The sequence below is a fragment of the Solea senegalensis genome, linkage group LG2 (assembly GCF_019176455.1).
Source record: "Solea senegalensis isolate Sse05_10M linkage group LG2, IFAPA_SoseM_1, whole genome shotgun sequence".
Taxonomy (NCBI): Eukaryota; Metazoa; Chordata; class Actinopteri; order Pleuronectiformes; family Soleidae; genus Solea; species Solea senegalensis.
In genome coordinates this window covers 7,565,407-7,588,610 of record NC_058022.1, presented here as the reverse complement: position 1 = coordinate 7,588,610, position 23,204 = coordinate 7,565,407, and the positions used below count along the sequence as shown (strand labels likewise).

The 23,204-nt window shown below is 40.8% G+C and overlaps 1 protein-coding gene across 2 annotated transcripts in view; it reads left to right on the top strand.

The window, feature by feature from the left end:
• The window catches only part of ptpn4a (protein tyrosine phosphatase non-receptor type 4a), a 62,946-nt gene that overhangs the window by 22,786 nt on the left and 16,956 nt on the right, over nt 1-23,204 (top strand). For both annotated transcript variants that reach the window (XM_044018539.1, XM_044018538.1), the window contains exons 2-12: nt 1,109-1,263; nt 9,076-9,183; nt 10,004-10,046; nt 11,798-11,876; nt 12,843-12,887; nt 13,822-13,874; nt 18,002-18,122; nt 18,590-18,677; nt 19,414-19,502; nt 22,052-22,115; nt 22,902-23,074. In XM_044018539.1, coding sequence (XP_043874474.1) covers nt 1,126-1,263; nt 9,076-9,183; nt 10,004-10,046; nt 11,798-11,876; nt 12,843-12,887; nt 13,822-13,874; nt 18,002-18,122; nt 18,590-18,677; nt 19,414-19,502; nt 22,052-22,115; nt 22,902-23,074 — 1,001 coding nt within the window. In that variant the 5' untranslated portion in view covers nt 1,109-1,125. The remainder of the gene's footprint in view (nt 1-1,108; nt 1,264-9,075; nt 9,184-10,003; nt 10,047-11,797; nt 11,877-12,842; nt 12,888-13,821; nt 13,875-18,001; nt 18,123-18,589; nt 18,678-19,413; nt 19,503-22,051; nt 22,116-22,901; nt 23,075-23,204) is intronic.

Sequence of the window (23,204 nt, the reverse complement as noted above, 5' to 3'; positions counted from 1 at the left end):
CTCTTGATGATGGGGCCATAACCCTTGTGGAGTTATTATGTTTCCTGTCATGGTGGATCACCTAAGAATAAAAAGCAGCAGGCGGAAAAGCAGGGGTACATATACCACTGCAGCGGCATGTGTCAGCCAACAGTATGTAGCGGAAACTGAAAAGACTGCTACACAGAGTCAGAGAGCGCGCAGGCAAGGCCAGAATTTGTCTATTGGCTTCTTTTACGAGGAGTGCATATTTGTGATCCAATTATTTTACATTAAGAATTGAAAACTACTGTGTCGTAGTATGCTAAAGCAGACAGTCAGCTCCACATAAAGACTGCACACGTGGGGAAATGGATAGAAAGATGAGAATGATTATTGCAATATAATGTTCTTTAAAAGCAATATACTGTAGCATAAGTGATATATTTGTCTCTCTGTATATAACCCTAAGGAAATACCTGCTTCAGATTGATTTATGTTTATTTATTCCCAATGATGAGCCTACAAAAGATGAAGGAAACGTGTGCGGAGTAAAGTTATTTCCAGAATGGATTGGAATCCTTTATACTAAGGCAAGCAGCAGAAAGTATCATGCATCTGAATATTGATTGTACATTGTTTTCACTCATCTTGTGTAGAGTTCCCCACAAATGAACTCCTAAATGAATCAAATTATGAAATAATGTAAGACTGAGGTCTGCAGTTGTTGGAAGCTCATTAACATTTCTCTCTTTTCCTAGTGTCTTGTGAGGCTTTTTTGTTTTCTAGCTGCTGTACAGTTTCCACATCCCCTGGTAGTGAATCTCCTTCTTGTCTACTCATTGACATTCTTTTCTAATGAAGCACTCACTCTTTGCTGTTTCACTGTGCTTGTACTGACTTGCTCTGCTGTGTGGCTGCCTTGAGTGAAAAGTAAATCAGCGTGTCATGCCATACTGTGGTGTATTGTGTTCTATGTAAACAGAAAGGGATTTTTGAACTACATCCGTGCCGTGTAATACACATCATAGAATGTTTGCCAGATATCAGAGATGCCCAAATTCTTTTTCTTTTTTTTTTAATTTAGCCTCTTGTTCTCGCTCTCTCACTCATAGTTGTCCTTTCTCTGCTGTGTGTTTGGTTGTTTCAGACCCTGGTAGGAGCGTGATGAGCGCGCGCTTCCGCTTGCCTGCTGGCAGATCCTACAATGTACGGGCGACGGAGCTGGAGCGAGACAGGCCACACACACAGGTTGTGTGCAACGTACTGCTGCTGGACAACACTGTCCAGGCGTTCAAAGTCAGCGTGAGTACCGCTCCTCGATTGAAGCGTCCTTCTGCTGCTAAGCCTGTCGAAACAGCTGAAGCAGGGACTTTTATTATGATGTCCAAAAATATGCAATAACCTTTAGGTAAAACACACCTGCTGGCTACACACACTAGGTTTACAATATTAACCTACAAACAGAAACAAATGCAAATCTGTGAAGTATTCCTTTGACTAACATTTGTTGAGTAAGAGCCTATCTGCCAATATCAATTTAATCATCCTTTTAGAATATAAGCCTAAGAGTCTAAACCTTGACATTGTACTTATATTTCTATAATTGTCATCCAAACTAAGTAAAACCTGTAGAATAGAAGCAGGAAAGGATCACCAGTGTTGCACCACTTCTTCTTCCCCCCACTGACTCCAATTATTGTAAACGTCCCCTCTGGTCCAGCTCTAATTAAATTTAAAGTCGTGCGGACTCGGCCTCAGTGTATAGTTAAAAGGCAACACACACTGTATTTATTTTTTGATGATAGAGCGGGGGATGCCGAAAGGGGAAAAAAAAGAAAAAAATCTCAGACTAGATCTCATTTCACCCCCTTGCCCCTACAACTCAGCCCTACCCCTCTGTTTTGTGCATTCAGGTGCAGGCGCAGTGTGTCCTCATTCTTACTGAGGTTACAGGGGTAGGGTGAAATGTAAAGGCTAATAATAATAATTTTTCTGGGGTACACTTCAAATGGAAGATTACAAGTTATGTTTAACGCAATGATTAACTCAATCCAAAGAAACAAATGGAAATGCCACACAAAGATGACATTTGTTACGATGTTGTATTGCTACGTTAACCACAACAAATAATAATAATACTAAAAAAAATCAACTTCGAATGAATATTGCGTGTGACATGCTATCCCTTTCGAAGAAAGAGTACATTTCACTCCTCACACTGGCTCCAGTATTCTCTCTTGCAGGTCATTTTACATGCAGTCACACCTCGAGGGAACCGGAAAGAGTGTGTGCGCGCGTGTGTCACAAGTTGGATGTCAATTCGTGATAAGACATTTCCTTTGGTCTCTCTCTCTCTTTCTCTTTGTGTCTATCTCCCTCTGTCTCGGAGTGTTTGATCAGTTATGGCAGTGCGAGAAGGGAAATTCCCTTTGTGACTCAGAAGAAACAAATCCTCTTATAACTTCCTCTGACGGATCACATCCTGTTGACACCGAACCGTTTGTTGTGTGTATTTGTATAACGAAACATTAAGAAGCGAAGTAAGTCGTAGTTGGCTAAAAGCTGTCACCAAATAAGTGTTTCAGAGGACAATGGATTGAGAGAAATTAGTCAAAGTGGCATCAGGGAAACAAATTTTACACTCTTGCCCTTGAGGGGAAAGGGCAAGATGAAGGTAGACGATTCGCTGTGGCGACCCCTACAGGGAGAAGCTGAAAGAGGAAGATGATCTTTGAGAGGAAGAATTGTGTTACGAAAAACATCAATGTCTACTGTCAAGCTTTATAACTTTTACATCTTTCTTTTTCTAGCACTTTTCTTACCTCCGAAAGTACCGGATACACGTTTTCATGTGATAAAATTTGCCAGTTCGTCTTCACTCTACAATATCTAAAGTGAACAGAATCTTCTGACAAAAACACTTCAAGTTCTTATCTTTACATGCACATCACAGTCTTTTCTATAGTCTCTCCTTTGCATTTTCCTTCTTTACTTTACATTCCTCCCTGTGGATTTTCTCTCCCCCTCACCGTCTCCGCTTCCTGCCTCTCACTACTGTGTGTGTGTGTGTGTGTGGGGGGGGGGGCCACTCGCCTTTTGCTGAATGAATGACTCGGTCTCTGTCAGTCTCTGTGACAGTGTCATTGATCAGGCCGCTGCAGCAGCACTAACTTCCTGGAAAGACAGCCCGTGCTAAGAGCAACAATACTTCTATTGATCCTCTGCCTGGCTAAATGGCCTTGATTTTGGCCGAGAGTGAAAATCTAGATATCGTCATGGGAACCCGGAGCGCTCCTGGCGTGTCGGGCACACAGGGGCTTGTACTGTATGATCATATAGACTTTAGTCTTTGACAATTACAATGATACCAGCGTAAAGTGGAAGCTGGTAGATTGATGACAAATAATTCGACCAGCCCCACTCCTGACCCACCTCTCCACCACGACAAAAGCAGGGGTCAGATGCAGGAGTAAAGTGACAAATGCAGCGGGTAACCATAGCAACTGCTGCAAGCCACACAAACATTCAGCTGTAAGCATGAGCTTTTTTCTAATCAAGTGGCTCTTCATCATGTTCAAGTTAAGAGCAGCGAGGGGCAAAGGATAAACAGGTTTTAGTTCACTGCTGAATGAGATATACAAGGATATACAAATTGAAGTTGCATAGAAGAAATTATTTAAAAAGAAAAAAAAGCATTCAGGTTTTTTTCAGTGACTGAGCCCTGAGGCTGCTTCTCTTTACATGTGGACATTTTGTCATTTGCTTTATTATTTTGACATTTTGTTCCCACTTAAAAAACATGGCATCATTCTTCTAAAGCTTCTTCTAAAAAAGGTTGTGAGGAGGCGAGTGGTTCACACTTCAAGTCAAGCCGCTGGTCAAAACACTTTGTGTGTGAGAGTTTGTGGGTTTGGGGATGTTTTCTGCATGTAGCAGGAATTGGAAATGTGCAGGGTGAAGGTTGAATTTTATTAAGATGCTATGACGGTTGGTTTGCCTCTGCAGCAAGAAGACCCGGGTTCACTACCCGGTCGGGCCAAGGGCCTTTCTGCATGGAGTTTGTATGTTCTCCCCCGCGTGTGTGTGGGTTTTCTCTGGGTTCTACGGTTTCCTCCCACAGTGCAAAAACATTTAGATAAGCTGATTTGGCAAATCGGACACTCTAAATTGAGTGTGAATGGTTGTTTGTCTCTATGTGGCCCTGTGATGGACTGACGACCTGTCCAGGGTGTACCTCACCTTTCACCCTATGTCAACTGGGATTGCCACCAGCGTCCCTCATGTGGAGGATAAAGCGGTAGAGGATGGATGGATGGCTATGAACAGCATGATGAAGCCTGCGTTTTAGTTAGTTATAGGAAAATATTATGTTATGTTAACATTAGGAATACAAACAACTTTTAAAAATAATAAAGCCTCTGCAATTCATTGGGTTTCATGTAATGGGGGTGGAGTGGCTCAGTGGTTAAGACCGGTACCCTGTGTGCGAAAGGCATCATGGTCGCAATGGTCGCAAGTTCGACTCCACCCCTGGCTGATTGTACTCAATTCCATTGTAAGTCGCTTTGGATAAAAGCGTCTGCTAAATGACATGTAATGTAACAGTTTGATTTAAACCAGAAACTCTTAAAGTAATCAAAAGTAAACGTTTTGATAAGGTAAGTAATCGAAAACGTTACACCAAGCTCCTTCAAAGACCAAACACAAAAATCTATGTACAGTGTGTCTTTCCATTGTTACTTTAAGCAGCATAAAAAGCTGTCTCTCACGCTGTGTAGCTGATACATTTTCCCTGCTCTTTACTTTCCCCTCTAGTTGAAGACGGCCGATCGTCCCAAGTCATTATAGCAGTCGCTCCCAAACCGGTTGACGTGCCACCTCTGTTAAAATTAAGTTAAAATATAGACTGCCACTTGCTCAGTGTTTGCAAAATCATTTAGTTTTAATTATGTGTTAGGATGAGACTTTGAAATTTGTGTGAAAACTGTGGAGAATGGTGAAGCATACTTGTGTTTGTGTGGTGGGAGGGGTGTGGCTGTGGCAGCTATTTGCGTCTGTAGCTCCTTCTCCATCCAGAAATAAGGTGGAGTGAGGCTGTCTTCTTAGGTTATTAAGTTATTATTATTATTTTTTTTATGTATATATTTTTATTTCTATTTCTTTTTCCCTGAAAAGTGGATCTAATGCAGCTGGGTAAAATGCAATACAATTAAGATCAGTGATGGTAATAGACAGCATCATAACCCTAACCCTTATAAACCACCTGTAACAGGTGGACTGCTTCATGCCGCATTCGTGTGTCTCAGTGTTTTTGTTATTTATAGAGCACCCACAACAGGAAGCGGTTTTATCGTTTTCAACTGAAAATTCTGTTTATAGATAAAAAAATATAGCCCGTGTGACACAAAGTATATAGATGTGCAGTAAATCAGAACCCCATGTGATTTGAATTTGGTGTTTGTGTCACTCTGTGGGCGCTGTGAGCACACGTAGAGTGAGAAGCAGAGGCAGATGTGAATGACTCCTCCTTTGTGTAGTTCTCTTCCTGTCTGGACAAGCTTCCTCGTGCATTCCTGAATTTCCATCATTCTTCAGCATAGACACGTACATGCACCGAGTTTAGCTGCATTTCCTGTGGAAATGAGGAAAAAATAAACGTGACACAGTTTTGCTTCTTTCTTTTTTTTTATCATCCTTCCATATAACACCGGGGTTTTCCCTGAAATACCAATTTAGATTTCAGATCTGTCCATTGTTATTGATGTTGGGACATGTTCCTTTCCCCCCTTCATACCCTGTAGATAAATTCTTGGTCTGGGTGTGTGGGTGTGTGTGTGTGTGTGGGGGGGGGATTATCAGAGCATCTCCCTCTCACACCCTCTCAGCCAGTCTCTTGTGCTGTGATTGCTCTCTGTCACCAAGTCTCCCTCTTCTGTTCTCGCTCTCTCTCAGGAACACTGACAGCGTTTCAGTCAGTGGTGCTGGTGGAGCGCACAAAGAGCGTTTGTTTCACCCAGTGCATCGTCAATCAGCCCTTTTCTCTCCTTCCCTCTCTGTGTCTCTCTGCCTCTCTCGTACTTTTCTTTCAGCTCCCTCTCTCTTTTATGTTTTCTATCTTTACTTTTTATGACTTCACTTACTATTTAGTCCTTGGGCTGTCCACAATACGGCATTGTCGCACCGCTGTAGTCTGTGTAGTGTAAAAGTGAAGTGTGACAGAGTGCGTTTTCATTTCATCAATGAAACTAGTCAATATTGAATGTGAACATTAATATTTATAATGATGCACCAGGTTTGAGAGAGACCCAAATGTTGTGTGAAAATCTCTTTCACAACCAAGCAAAATTGGCCTGGAAACTGAATCTTATCTCTGAATGAATTGATATTGAATTTTAAAATCCTAATGGAATCGAGACCTTGTGACGATTGAGGGAATCAGCGGTGATACCCAGCCCTGGATGACGTGTGTTCTAAAAGCATCCAAGCTAAATGAGTAATTGGTGCCTCTACAGGACCAAACTGCAATACACTGTTACACACGCAGCAAAGTTTGTACTGTGCTTTCCTGGGCGCACAGTACAAGGCGCTCACATACAGCCTGAATAGCAGCTTCATACAAAGAGGACGTAGTGAATACACACACACACAAACTCGTACATGTTCTCTCAGTCATGTCTGTGAGGAGTAAAGCTTGTATATATTTTATTTTCCTCCACCGTTTTATCCGTCTAACCCCAGTCAGTCAGTTGAAGGTTCAGTATTATTGATTATTGATCAATAATTCCTTAAGAACCTCCTGGCATAACCTAAAATAAGTGATCTAAGAGCGAATTGGGAGTGAAGAGGCTTTGCTTGAAGAACTCTGGCTGTGACTTTGACTTTTATTGGGCAGTTCTGATAGAATAAAGCTTTCTTATTGACAGATCCAATGACCAATTTGTGTGTTCCGTTACTGCGGTGACTCTGTGACTCTGTGACTCTGTGCCTGCTGACCGACGGTGGCAGCAGCTTTGATTAAGCAGCGAGCCCTCGTTTCTGATGAGCACCCTATGAATCACGCTCATAATGTTTTTAAAGCTGTCGTGCAAAACATTACAATGTAAACCGATGTCTGCGACAGTCATTGTCAAATGGGTTCACACAGTGGTGATTTAGCTTATCAGCTCCACACATCTCTCTGTTTCTCAGTGTAGTGTGTGGTTTGTTTTTGTGTGGCGAAAGGCAAGGTGGAACCACAGCAGCTTCTTAGCACTAGTATAAGTGAGATGGCTCGTTGGACTATAGCTGAAAATACTAAGAAGTGCTATTAAAAAGTTTTAGAAGTGGATTCTATCACTAAAAATAAACCTGGACTCTACAGTAGGCATGGGACAATACCACTTTTTTGTGTCCGATAGTATCTACCGATATCAGTCCGATACATTAGACCATTTTATAAACTATGAAGCTGCTTGTACCACATGGCTTATGAGTTATGCCAAATTAAATGACGGATACATAACGCATAACATTCTGAAGTACCATAGAGACAAATATCTAATGTCTTGGACAGCAAATTATAGATTCAAGAAAACAAATGACAGCTACAACCAGACGGTTGTATCTCGTGACAAATATGCCAAATATGAGCTGTTCCTCTCGACCACAACACATGGACATTTGCAGATTGAGCCATGTGAGTAGTATCCAGCACAGTGGACGTACTGTGTATGTTTTTGAAATCTTTTAAGATTTCACTTTTGAAATTAAGATTTAAATCCATTTTTTTTCTTCTTGCTTTCATCAACCAGACATGATAGAAAGGTTATAAGGGAAGAGAGGAAGAAAGGAGGGGAAGTTCCACAGAGGGTATCAGAGTCGACTCACACTTGACAAGGTTTTGACAGTAATAGATAACACACACGCACGCACGCACACACACACACACACACACACACACACACACACACACACACACACACACACACACACACACACACAGTGTGTGTGTGTGTGTGATCATGCCAGTGATCTAGAGGGCTGTCATGTCAACTGTCAACTACAGGAAAAGATAACACACACACTCGTACTTTTAAGATTGACAGAAAAAGTGTGTCACCAAGGGATTTGTGTGTGTGTGCGCGTTGCTCGTGTGTATTCTTCCATGAGAGCTCCCCATCTGAAAGTCGCAGTGGGATCAGGTGTGAATTTCTGCTCCACTTGTGGTCCCACAGTTTATCCTCTTTGCCCTCGCTACTCTCTCACGAGACAATGCTATATTAATAATCTATTTAATAAACTCCTTCATTTTTTATAGCTTTTCTTCCGGTCGCTCTCTCTGTCCTGACTTTCTGAGTGTTTCTTAGTGTTAAAAATTGCAAATTCTTTTTCTTACAACCTTTATTCACTGTTCCTTTATATAATATTTACATAAATATACAACACATAGATTGACAACACACTGGGTAGGCCTAAGCCTCCTGTTCATGTGAGTAAAAATAAAATGCAGATATCTGTGATATATCAGAAGCCTTTGCAGTCAAATTCTCAAATACGAGTTCAACCATGTCACAGTTAATGGTCATTGATTAACCCAAAATAAATGACTTGGCTGCTCTCCGTCTTGCAGGTTGAACCACAGACAGGTTATGTTTTTAGAGTTTAACTTTGTCACTTCTCTTTTATTCCTTTCTTATTTTTTATTAAAACAATCTATTTATTTCCTCAGCTGCAGTTTTTCATTTAACAACATCCCCTAAAGTTGAATAGTGTTTATTTGTTTTAGAGCTAGTCAGTAAGTGAGTAACTAAAATACAGTACCTAAATTCCTTATGTATTTTTTAACAAAGGCACTATTTGCAGCTCAACATAGATAAATGGTTCATGAATCTTAACTTGATGAAACGTTTCTGGAGCAGTGTGAGAATAAAATAATAATAATAATAATAATAATAATAATACTAATAATAATAAGTCGGAAGTCGTCCGCTCTGTTCACTCTGAGTTCCCTCTACCGAGAGAAGCCTGAAGGTCAGGGCGTGACCCTGGGATCCAGTGTGTTCTGTGTGTGTACAGCAACAAATTGAATAAAACACTGTGAATTCATTCTCTGTTTTCTCTCCTTTGACTCTGCAGAAGTCGGATCATGGCCAGATGTTGCTGGATGCTGTCTTTAAGCACCTGGAGCTGACTGAGAGAGACTACTTTGGGCTACACTTGGCAGATGAATCCTCAGATGCACCGGTCAGTGGCATATTTTCACTCTAAGGCCCCCTTTACACCTGGCATTAGAATACATTTGAAGGGAAGTTGTAGTGTGTGTTTGTGTGTCTGAATCTCCTGGGGCTGTGACCCCAACAAATTTCTTTTTAAATAGAATACAATTCAAATAAGATTTTCCACAAATTTTCCACCAATGATAAGATCTGCCTTCGAAAGGGTTGCTATTGAGTGATAGTGAGAGTCAAAGTCGTGTTACCTTGAGTTAATCAAAAGAATTTTGTGCTGGGAAATTTGGTTCATGCACTGAGAGTCATGCCTGCTTCGTGAGCATCCAGCCAGTTTGTTATGGCAAGACAGAGAGATGGCTTCTTCAAAAAAAATATTCCAGCTCAAGACCAACAAGAAGCACAACAGTCTTAACCTGGATCTGCTCCTGACAATGTGACAGATGCTCCATCACTTAAAAACAAAATGTGCCAGCACCAGCGGAGCGGGGAGCTCACAATATACAGCGACATTTGTAAATCGACTTGTGAAATATGTCGCAAGGCGTCTGGAAGATTAAAACAAATGTGAATGATGGATGTTTGGGGGAAAAAAACTTCCTATCACCCCTTAAAAAGCCTGGTTTTAGGGTTAGGGTTAGAATTGGGTTTAGGTTAGGGTGAGGTATTTAGTTGTGATGGTCAAAGTAAGCGTCAGGGCTTGGGAAGGCATTATGTCTGTGAGTGTCCTCACTACGAGTGTGTGTGTGTGGTTACTGGTGAATAATTTATCTTGTGTAGTCATGCTGTGGAAGTGTTACTGTGTCTCTAAGTGTCTCTTAATCAATTTTTTACAGCGCTGGCTCGATCCCAACAAGCCCATCAGGAAACAGTTAAAAAGTAGGTGAAGTCCATCACACTCCACCTCAACCAACCAACCAGTGCAGACTTTATTAAGCAAACATCATGACGTCCTGAAGCCAAGCATGCTCACTGAAGACAAACAGAGTATACGTTTACTTAACTTACTCAGCTAGTTGAAGCACAGTTGACTGCAGTTTAGCGTCAACCTATTCGAGTAGCTATACTGCTTTTCCAGTAAGGGTCACATTGGGGGGGGGCTGGAGCCGATCCCGGTTAACGTCGGGTGAGAGGCGGAGCAAGTTGCTGTGCTTCCCTCGTACCGCTACCGTCCACCAAGCCTGAGACGTAAATGTTTCCACAGCTGGGGCAGTTGCAGGAGGTGTTTGCTGTTTTGGTCTACTTACAGTAGGGATGCAGTGTGTGTGTGTGTAGGTCCAACTGGACTCACCCTGACTGCACACAATCCCCCCCCCTTGCTTCTCCTTCCCTGCAGCTGTCAAGAGTTTAGCCTCAGTGATTATTTAAAAAAATAATAATTTTTACATTTTTACTTCAAGCTAGTTTGTCCAGTGTCATCTTAAATTCTGAACCAGCCTTAAGCGGTGATTAAACTTCATTTCAACCCATCTCCTATTTTTTTATAATGAGTAATAGAACTTGTCACTTGAAGAATTAAGTATTAGCCTTCATGAGATGTGCAGGACTCCTCCAGCAATGACTGAACTGAGCGTGCAGACAAACAGAGTCTCTGTTTGTCTGCAGAATGACTGAGCAGTAACCACAGGACTCTGCATTTCACACAAATAGAAATGAACTGAAGCTGGTGCATTTGTATAAATGTTTGGGTTATGTGTCTGGGTGGTTCACATGCAGCATCTATTGTGCTCACAAATATATTTCCTGTCTAAAGCTCACACAAATGAGAGCGACGTGCCTGTTTTTCTGCGTTCGTATGCATTGCATCGAGATAAAAATATCTAAGCATTTTAAGTATTTAATGCAGTGACTAGCAAGCACTTCCAGCTTTTCTCGGGCCAAAGAAGTAGGTCAAACTTGTCTTTGTTCACTCTGAAATAAACTCTGGAACTCAATCATCCAAACAAATATTCCGAATCATTTGGTGAAGAGGATAATCCTCCAGAAACACCACACGCATATCGAGCAGCAAAGCTGCCGTGAGGGAAATTTGGTGCTTATAACCCATTGTCTTTGTTTTGATTATTTTTCTTAGTGAGTTGATATTGGTTGCTCACTAACGGCAGACGCGACGGGATCCTCTTCCATGCATTTTTCAGGCGTTTTTGGGTGCTGCACGTGAACCGCCCCTCATCTACAGACATGATACATGAGGCATGCATCTCTGTGTTTAGAAATTTAGAGATGAGGGTCGGTGATATGGCCTAAAATGCTATCAATATAAAGGTTCAAATCAGTAAGATTGAGTTTAACGGAAATGGAATGTTAAAGAAAGCGGATCATTGTGCTTTTAAACTTCTTACTTGAAAAGAATGTTTGCACAATGCCTAAATATGATGACTATTGAGGATGGATATTTATAGCTATTTCAAGCTATGTATTGTTATTGAATTATTGTCCAGTCCTAATAGAGATGCATCTTCAACTGCCTAGATGCGGTTTGTAGTCCCAATAGCACCCAGTCTGAATGAAAATCCAGTCAGCCTGTAGAGTATGTCAGCGAATAACATGCTGTTGCAGTTTCTTTCCACTCACTGGGCCGTTAAGTGTTTCTTCATCCCTCCACCTGTTAATTGTGTTTTTTTTTCTAGGAGGCTCTCCCCATAACTTGAGCTTCAGAGTCAAATTCTGTGTGACAGACCCCGGTAAACTTCAGGAAGAATACACACGGTAAGAGCATTAATTGTACAGAGACAAGGAAAAGGGGACATTATTAGTATAATCCACTTAATAGAATTTCTTCTTTTTTTTTAAAATACAATAATCATTGCAAACAGCTCTCTTAGACGAGCTTTATTCTCTCTCTCTCTTAATGCGGACTTAATTAATGACGATACTAAGCTATCTTGTATTGTGGCTACAGTTCAAGACACTGTTTTGCAAACATAAGGTCCGCAACGCCACGCTCTACATAAACAACATGCAGAGGAGGTGTCGTGGCACCATATCACTTTCTCCGCCTGGTGTTTATTACAGCCTCTAATTCATGGTCTCACTCCCTGAGCCTTATCAACACAATTCGTAGCAGTGGGTAGTGAGCCCTGGATCTCCCTGTTGATTCAAGGAGCGTATGTCTGTACGTCTGTTACTCGCATAACTGTCCGACAGTTGACTGGACAGGCTTTAAACTTAGAAGTTGACTTACCAAGGGCACCGGTGTTTGTAGTGCCGAGGATGAAGAGAACGGGTGCGTGTCCTGATCAAAACCCCTGTTTTCATTGATCTAGTTCAATAAAAATGTCTTTGATGTCTTCCATGGAAAGACTTGTAGAATAATAATAAGTTAAACATGTTTATTGTGCCACCATTTGTCTTCTAAAGGGTGTTGATTAATTTGTTTTTTTTGTATTTAGAGATGTCACTATAAAAAAAGCACTTACAGTAAGTTAATTGTGGTGTATTTCTGTTATTGTGATAATCGTGAATGGAGATTAATATTTCACATGAACCGTGTCTTTCCTCTTGACGTGTTAGGATGTTATTAAATTAATTATTTATCCATTCTGACCAGTGTAAGTGTAGTTTAGGTACATTTCGGGAATGGCAGTGCGCTGTTGCTTTTCTATGCATGATATTATAATCATTTTAAAAAAGAGATGTTCTCTCATCCTAATGCGGCGTGTTTTCTTCCCTCAGGTACCTATATTTTCTTCAGATCAAACAGGACATATTAACTGGAAGGTGAGTATGCAGTACCCGTGTGTATTTGATGTTGCCGTTTAAATGTTGGCTTTTATAATACCCACGTATAGATCCATGATCCATGAATTAATATTGGTTTTAGTTTTAAATTCTAAGAAGCCAAGAAACATTTCACTGAACAAGTTTTTCTACAAACATGCACACAAATACTGTCAAGGTCATTTGAGTAAAACACTCGCACACAACATGTCTGTGATTGTGTTTGTCGGTGGAGATACGCATTACTGTTCTTTCGCCCTTGGTTTCTATAGATGATTGAGGAAAAATACAATTTGTAGGTGAGGTTGTTTTCACATTTCTGTGTCACAAAGATGTTTACATACAGTAGTTTGTGCTTTCTAAAAAGAACTGTGAGACTTTTGTATTGCTTATGAAGAACATCTCAGTATTTTTAGGACTATGTCATGATATACTTGAAGTATCTTGCTATAAAGCTGGACACAGGTTCTGTTTTGTATTTCACACAGGACAGCGACAATTCACTGTAAATACTGTAATATCTACCCTAAAAAATACATTATTTTCAGTTTTTTAGCTGTATATGATCTGTGTTTCATGCTTAAAATACATGTATTACCTCTCATTTAGAAAAGCTGGTGTGTCTCTTGAGGTTTTTTTTTAAATGATAAAGGATATTTACATGTGTGAGACACAATTAAATTGCATATAAATAGTCAAATAACCAGGCGTGAAATTGGAGAAAAGTTTTTTTATTTAGTTTCATAATATTTGACTAAATACTTCAATACAAAGAACCAGAGAACGACTTTACAGATACCACATAGTGTTTAAAATGTAAGCTGATATCTTGTTATTAATATATAATATTGATAAATTGCCCAGCCCTAATCTTTCTCTCTCTGTGTTTTTGTGTGTCTGTGTGTGTGTGTGTTTGTTCTCCTGTGGCTTGCAGGTTGCCCTGTCCACACAATACAGCTGCACTGCTGGCGTCCTATGCTGTTCAATGTAAGTAGTAGCTCCCTGGATACACCCAGTCGGCACAACAATGGAAAGACAATTCATTAGGCTTCTCTTAAGCTACACACGCTGTTAAACGTAATGGCTGCGGTTGCCACAGTGCATTTGTAGCGGGTGCTCTGAAGCCATTATGATTCAATTTAGCCGTGTTGTGATGCACGATATTAACTTAGGTGGTATAAATATTCCATGAGATTGTGGCTCGTGGCTTTGCAGTTAGAATTCACTCGTAACAGAATCAAAGATATAATATGTAACATGTCTTTAAATCCATAGAAATGGAGAACATTTTGTTGCCTTTTAACGTCATGCGTTTCCATACGCGTTTGCCTTTAAATATTGCCAAGAATGATACACTTTTAAATGATCAAAATGCTCCTTTGTACTCAATTAAATGGCAGGACTCACTGGCATTGCAAATATTTCACAATAAAAGAATTATTATTTTTTTCAATGAAAACCGAAATGCTTACAGCAATTTTAGTTTGAAGTGGGTACAGGACGTGTTGTGTTTGTGACATGTGTGACAGATGAAGACGTCGGTGAACTGTTAACCAGAGCTGAGAGATGGCGGCGGTCACAGCTGCAGTGCTTCTTAGAGAGAGATGAGACGGAGAAAGGGGGAGGAGTCTGTCTGTCAGTGTCACGCTTTCCAAAAACAGCTTTACTTGCATAAAAGAAGATGGAATACAAAGTGACTTTGGGTAAAAGACAGAGAGGATCAGTCACTTCATAAGTTGAGTGAGCTGAAGATCTAGGTCTTTTATTGTTGACCCCTAGTGTCAGAAATTAATGTGTGTTTAAGGAATAAATATTGGCGCTATGGTGAAGAGAACAACATAAATTAATTAATGTTTTTTAGATAATTACTGTTGTCATTATTGGTATTTGACTGTGTTTCATTGCTGAGACATAAATCATCGTTTAGATGTACTGAGTTTATTAGTTCCAGATGAAATTGCCACAAACAATTACCATTTAATTAGAGGAACTCAAAAATAGACGCAGCTCACAGTTGGCAGTCAATTAAAATGTTGCACTTTTTACTTTACAGCGCTGTTCTAACACCTCTTGTTTTCCAAACCCACTGGTTAAAAATACCTCCGCAGACTAGACTGAGCGAGTGGATGTTCGGTTTCAGCGATAATCTCATGTACTGTTGCCATCTAGCATTTGGGTTAAATGCTGACTGGGCCCCTCTGTCATCACAATAATGACTCCTGACACACTGTGTTTCACTCGTGCTTTCTCTTTTATGGCTGCTCATTGTTTTCATGCTTTGCTCTATCTCCCCCTTTCTTTTATCTATGTTTAGTCTTTCTCACCCTTTTCTGCTGATCCCCCTCTTTTCTTACATCCATAAACCCTCTCCCCGCCTCCGTCTGTCCTCCATCTCTCAGGCGTATTTTGTAGGGATTTTGCACTGCTGCAGTATATAGGTCAGCAAAGAGATTTGGCCTAGACTACCAGCATCATGACATGACTGCATTTACACACACACACACACACACACAAACACACTTTACATGCACAGTCTGCAGCCACGGCCATGTTGTCACTTCACTTAGTGCCAGCCCAGATTATGAAGATAAATGTTTGCCTTTGGATGGGGAAAAAAAAAAGAAAAGAAAAACAGCTTGAAGCAGCTGCTATGCTGCTAATTCAGTTCACTCAGCCCAAGTGCCAGCACTGATCAGTCTAAATCCCAAACTAAAGCTGTGCTTTCTCTAAACATAACAAATCCCATCCAGTAGACCTAAATTCTTGTTTAAATTGAGCAAATACTGCCTGGAAACCATAGCAACCCATTCACTCAGAAATGAAGGTGTTTGGTGTTCAAATGTAGGGCCTTTTTAAAATGTATTTTATCACAAACGTTGACACCTTTATCTCTGTATTTCTTTCACTAGGCCTGGATAGTGTTGCATTTGTTAATGTATTCATACTGACAGTGGGGGGATGTCGGTGGTAAAAGTGGAGTCTGGTGTTCCCTCCAGTGTTAAATGGTGATGCACAAATCCACAAATGCGTGCACACTCGGACCAAATTGCCCACGGTGAATGAAAGTCCTTCATCACAAATGGAGAGATGAACGTCCCGCTTGTGCTTTGTTGGTCAATAGCATCATTATAAGAAGCCCGCACTCCGGCCCCAGCTAATCCTGCCAGTCTGCAGCACAGTATAGATTTCACATCAACAGATGAATATAAAGAGACGTCCGTTTGTCGGCTCGTCTTTGCCGTTCATTGGCCTTAACGTTAACCATTGTTAAAGTAATAACTGCGGCACAGAATAAAACTAACATTACCGTAGTGGTTCTGAGACATGAGCTATTGACTGTGCATATATTTCCCTTTGGGGCTGTGTGCACATCAATAAGTAGGTGAGCTGGGATTGACTTGTTGGTCAATATGCTTAGGCTACCCGCTAGTAGGTTTGTCCAGGGACTACTTGAGGGAACTGCTTTCAAGTGAGCTAATGGCTTTGGGGAATCAGCGAGCGCTCTGAGGGCTCTGAATGATATCATTTCATTTAACATCCCCATTTTCGTGGCTCTTCTTTGTTATTTGCAAAATTTTAAGCACTTTGTTTATGAGATATTAAAGAAAGCCAAAACAATAACAGAAAAATCTATTTAATCTATAGTTGCAATTATGATATCTCAGATATGCAGTCAATCAGATACACACTCTCGGTCTGTGTTTATATAATGACGCAGGGTTGCACTGTCCTTTAGTTCTGCCGCTCTAAGGACGTACAGTAAGACATGCAGACCCACCACTAGGACTGCAACTAATACGTGTTTTCATAATCGATGAACGGAGTGCTTGTTTGGTCCGTAAAATATCAGAAAAGGTTTAAAAAATGACGTTCTCCAATGTATTTTGTTGTATTATTCAGATTTAATGATTTCTTTGTGACACGCAGCAAAGAAACAAGGAAATATTCAAATTTAAGAAGCTGAGAAATCAGCGCACTTATTTTAAAAACACTCAGTAAAGTTGACTATCAGTTTAGTAATCGATTAATAATTGAACAACCGTTGCAGCCCTACCCACTACCCACTTACACACAGCCTAATATGAACATAAAAGGTGGTTTTACTGCATTGATCTCCTGATGTGATCAGTATGTTTCAGTACAAGGTGTATGTCACTGCGTTTCCATGTTGTATTTGTTGTTATAATACAGACTGTTCTCCTTACGAGAAGGATTGTGAGAAATTTTGCAGCTAAGGTGTGAAGATTTGTTTTTTCTTCACCTCTAAGTGATATGTTTTTTTGGTTTTTGAATGCTCAACACAAAGTGAACTAGATTGCAGGAAGACTGTAGACGGTGAGATCATGATCACATCTGTGGAAGTGTGAAGGTGTCAGTCATTTTGGTGCTTTTGGGTTAATGACGAGCTGAAACGTATGAATCACCGAACAAGGCGGTCAGGGGTGAGAAAATGATTTTCAATGTCATTGGCTTGATTTTTATTGAGTTTTATTGTTAGAAGCTCCACAATTCCTCGATACCTGCCGCTGATAACCTGGCAGAGAGAGCGCGGGTAATAGAAATAGTTTACAAGACAAGTATTTACTTGACATTAACTGACCTGGTTACATGACAACAAGAAGACACAAAGGCAAACATCATTGAAACAGAGATGATTAGTTAAAGTTAGTGAGCAAGTCACAGAAAATGTCAGAAGAAGTGCAGCCGGATTTCAGAGTTTCACTCTGTGGGTAGTTAACCTGTAGCTAACTGCTGAAAAGGACTGGGGTCAGTGTCTTACAAGGGTTTTTAGGGCTTAACTTTATTGAGAGGGTATATAGGAAGGTTGTGTTGATTATTTATTTATTTGTGAATTTGTGAAGGGTTAATTGACAACAATGTATTAAAGCCTCTCTGTTGTCCGTCATTATCTGTCTTTACTTCTCTGTGTCTATTCAAGTTAATGCAGTGATATGAAAGCACATGTCCCTCTCTGTTTGTGTGTGTGTGTGTGTGTGTGTGTGTGTGTGTGTGTGTGTGTGTGTGTGTGTGTGTGTGTGTGTGTGTGTGTGTGTGTGTGTGTGTGTGTGTGTGTGTGTGTGTGTGTGTGTGTGTGTGTGTGTGTGTGTGTGTAGCTGAGATAGGCGACTACAGTGAAACGGAGCACAGTCCCGGCTACCTGTCGGAATACTGCTTCATCCCCAACCCTCCGCAAGACTTCCACAAAGAAGTTGCCAAACATCACCAGCAGCACAGGTACCCCGAGAGGCACACACACATTCTCACGCAGCAGTCTTACTGAGGACACTCATAGACATTCCCTAGGGACTGCGATCTCTCTTCAAACCTAAAGGGTTTGACCCTTCAGCCAGGCCTTAAATGCCAAAAAGCCACTTTTCCTAAATGTCTTCACTCCCTGTGGGTTATTGTTTATTTTGGTCCTCACAATGATGCACATACAAGATCACTCACATACACACATACAAAGACAAATGTTATTTATCTGAATTTGTTCTCCATTTTATTTCTGATCAGATATTTTTTTTCTTTGTCTTTCTCCCTTGTCCATATGTCTCGGTAACACACTCTCTTCTTCTGTCTACCTTGTCATTGTAACTCCCTCTGCTCCCACACACAACCTCCCTTCCCTGTCTGTCTTTGTACTCTACCCCCTCTCTCTCTCTCTCTGTCTCTCTGTCTCTCTCTCTCTCCCTCTCTCGCAGCGGTCTATCTCCTGCTCAGTCAGAGTTTAATTATCTGAACACAGCACGCACGCTGGAGCTCTACGGGGTAGAGCTGCACTATGCAAGGGTAAGTCAGGTTTTTCTATTTTATGCATGCTCGTGTGGGTGTGTTGCCATTTATCTAATGTGTAATATTATTTTTCCAAAAAATCGCAATGCATCCAGTGACAAATATCAGGTTATCTTTGATCCGAGCTCCACCCATTTCCTCCCCCACAAAAACCCAGAGAAGTGCAATATAATCCACATTTATATCCACCGTCAACAATTGTGACCAAAATTGATCTCCTGACTCCAAACTGTGTTATAGTTCTCCCTCCCCTACTGTCACATCAAGGTTGATATACTCAAATCTAGTACACGTTCCAGGATCTTGGTTTTGAAATGCCAAGATACTGGTACCCCCCATCATACCCGTATCATGTCAGCTGGTCCAGTGAATACTGTACAGAATTAGTCATGGTGGACGACTTCAAGTTTACTGTCGATGATACTTGGACCTTTGCCCGGACCCATTCTCACATATTCTATTCTTGTTCCCCACATATTGTTATTTACGTCTGTGTGGGTTTCTCAGAGCATCTCCTTAACCTCTGTTCTCGGTTTGAGGCAGATCTGTTTTCAGCGAGATCAACATGTTTTGTAGCAGCGAGGAGAAAGCACTTCCAAACATTTCTTGGCTTATTTTTTTTTAAACTGTTGGGATTCTCCGCCTCTCTCTTTGTCCTTGTTTGGCTGCGCTCCTCCGTCGACACCTTCACTGAACACACACACAAACACACTGTCCCTCTCTCTCTCTGCAGGACCAGAGTAACACAGAGATTCTGCTTGGGGTGATGTCCGCTGGCATTGTGATTTACAAGAACAGGGTACGGATCAACTATTTTCCATGGTGAGTGACACACACATTCAGGATTGTACATTGCTTGTGAAAAACCAACTGTGTAATATGTTGTTTGTTTTTTTTTGATTTTGTGATTTACATGGTGTTCACAGAGAGGTTGCCTTCAAAGTTTACTTCAAGGTTACTGATGTGTGGTGAGGGTGTGTGAAGCTGCCGAAAGTGAAAGCGCATTGGTGGGTTGTTTTGATGAGCGCTTTCAGACCAGTAATGATAATATCACGTTCGTCACAGTTGAGGTCAAAGGAGCTGGCATGTAACCATGATTTAATTTCAGTGCGGCAGTTGGTCTCAGGGTGGAGCGAATTGCATGGCAATGGTTTTAATGAATGTGTAATCATAGCCATAGAATTGGAGACCATAATGATATTACTGCGAGAGAGCATGGCGAAGACAAACAATGGGGGACCGACTACGAAACCCTGGGGGACACCTTAGGATAGAATTTGACACAGTGGTTTCAGCTAAAAAGAAAGTTTGTCCGTGTGTGATGTACTATAACAATACACATACAGAGAGAAATTATGCAGTATTTTGCTTGAACTCGCAAATAAACAGTTTATTTTGCAAGAGACTTGGTGTGAAATCTGTCCCAAAAAATGTGTGATCAGGAGTTCAGTAGTTTCAGTTACACCTGCCAACGGACTTGATGTGTCTGGATGAAAAACAGAGCAATGCTGTAAAAATGATGTCAAGAAATCTTCACCACCTTATGTTCTGTGGTGTTGAGTCAGTCAACCTGCGTCCAACTTCATTTGAACGGCCTCCAAGAATCCATTTTCATTTGTTAACCTCCCGCACAGTGATCATTGACATGATATTTTGATGTGTAAGCCTCATTAGAGCTTTTCAAGTATTATTCATTTGATTCCACTAATTTTCATGGACAAAGGCTCACATTGAACCAGGAACCAGGTTTCCTAGAAACCATCTGCACTTGTCCTCTCCTTTTTCCTCTGCCTAGTTCAGTGTCTCTCATTACTCTTTTCTTTTGCTTTTATTGTCATTCTCGTGCCCACGTTCTCTCAGAAGCATCGATTCTTTGAAATCACCCATACTCTGTGGGAGGCTAAATGGAATTCCTAACTTCTAAAGCTCGTGGAAAATAAATTCAGTCATGTAGGCTTAATGCACACTCACTCACGCTCACACAGCCTGGCCAATGCTCATAGCAGCTGGTGTGGCCAGTGTGTGGACATCAGTGCGTGGACATCAGTGTGTTGCTGATGCTCACACGTCTGTTAAAATTCGATTAAGGGTCAGGAGAAGTGTGCGTGGCATAAGTTTGTGGAACGTGTTCATAAGTGGAGGAAAACGCACGTGCATATACAGCCAGCTGAGCTAAATTTAGACACCAACAGTAGTGTCCCCCCAACAGCTGTCCACGACCATGTGTGAAAAAGAGAGACATGTACAGTGATCGTCTGTTTTCTTTTATTCATCTTTCTTTTTCAGCCCCACTGTTTCTACACCTGCGTGCCGTCTCTCTTTTCTTCATGACTGTTTGTCTTCTTATCTTTTTAATGAATTGACCCATGAGAGAAGGAAGGGATGAAAGAGAGAAAGAGAGAGACAGATAAAAATGAGACTTTTAGATTTTTGCCTCTTTCCTATTCCTGTTCACAGCAGCCTGACAAATGAGCCACACTTAGATGGGGTATGACTCACACCCTGCCTAAGCATGTGTGTGAATGTGTGTGTTTGTCATGCGAGAGTGTGTGTGTGATTGAGTAAGTATGTAAAATATATTTAGCAGAGAGTGATGAGTCACAGCAGCAGAAGCAGCAGCAGAAGCAGCAGTAGAAGCAGCAGCAGAAGCAGAAGCAGCAGCAGAAGCAGCAGCGGAGCTCTAGGAAAGGATTATGTTTCTCTGCTGCTCATCAACAGACTCCTGATTTAAATTGTAGTTAATGCCGTTCCTGCTCCTTCAGACAAATGACTGCACGGTGTATAGATTGCTGAGAAAGTATAGATGACGCTGAGCTGCTTGGTACCCATAAGGGTTTAGGGGTTTAACTAACAGTTGGGATGTGACACATGGGTCAGCAGAGCTCACGTTTCATTGAGATGTGTGTCCGAGTTATAGTGTAGAGTCGAGAAACAGGTGTTTTGGACTTTTTAATTAGTAGTCTTTAGTTTAAAATTAGTGCCCTGATTTTTTAGCTGCACAAATGGGAATATTTTCTGGTTTCTTTGCTCCATATTTCAAATAAATTGTCATTTTCTGACATTTTATTACCAAACAATTCATTGATTTGTCGAGAAAATAATTGACATATGAATCGATTGTGAAAATAATCGTTAGTTGGAGCCAGAAACCAAAACGTATGTTTATATTTTAACGGTTCAAATGCCTCTGATATACCAGAGGATAAGACACAGAAGACTCCCATTATACATCTTCTGTTGGAATACCGTAAACACATGTTTGTATTTGCTTCTGAAAAGCTTGTACTGCATATTTTCAGATGGTTATCTGTTATTGTGTTAATTTGCAAAATGAAATTGTCTCTAACTTTAAAAAACACCTTTTCCTGCAGGTTGAAAATAGTGAAAATCTCCTTCAAGTGCAAACAGTTTTTCGTCCAGCTGAGAAGAGAGGCGGTAGGTGTCTTTTCACACACACATACAGTACATACACACCTTTGCTCTCACAATTATGTCTGTTGTGTGAACGAATGGATTCCAGTTTTTTTGTGTCACAGTATAGAGCGCTGGTTATATAAATGTGTGCATGTTTGTTTAATCACTTGTAAGGTTCCCCCTTGTTCTCTGTGTCCTGGTTACACTTTAATCCCCCACTTTGGATCGTGCTGTTCCCAACAAACAATTATACAGACACCTGATGAGTCGGTGTCATCATAATTATTTCCTTCCCAAATATTTACATGTATAATATTTACATTTGCAATGTCTGAAAAGACTAACTACTTCAGTTTATCATTATTTTTAATGGTTGAATGAGGAATAATTGAGTAATTAGCCATTTGTATTTATAAAGGAGGAGTAAACAGTTAAAGCTGCTGGCAGTAATGTTGTCGAATAGCTAACTTCGTGTCTGTTGCTGCTGTTTGCTTGGCATTCACTTTTCTGATCCCGACTTGACCTCATGAACACATGAGGTCAAGTCGGGATCAGAGAGAACTATCTCTTTGTCGAGGTCTTTTTCCGGATTGGATAAAGATAACTGAAGTGAAAAAAAATGAAGAACAGCTTCAATTAATGGTTAATTGTAATGTGCTTTAAGATATGGTTAAATGTTTAAAAAGCTCATAAATAAACGGTTGAAAAAAAAAGTCTTTTATGTCTTACTATAATGAAGCGTGGCTATATACTGGTTCTCTCTCACATGCTAAACGTTACATTGCTTTTTATTGTCACTGGTCGCAGACGGAGACCCGGGATACACTGCTCGGTTTCAACATGGTCAACTATCGGGCCTGTAAGAACCTGTGGAAGGCCTGCGTTGAGCACCACACCTTCTTCCGGCTGGAGCGGCCCATCCCGCCACAGAAGAACTTCTTCGCTCACTACTTCACCCTGGGCTCAAAGTTCAGATACTGGTAAGTTAACACTCTTTGAGGAACATGGAGATAATTGACAAATCGGAGAAGCTCTGTAAAGTCTCGCCATGACATCCAGACACACACACACACACACACACACATATATTTGGACCAGACTTTGTCTTTC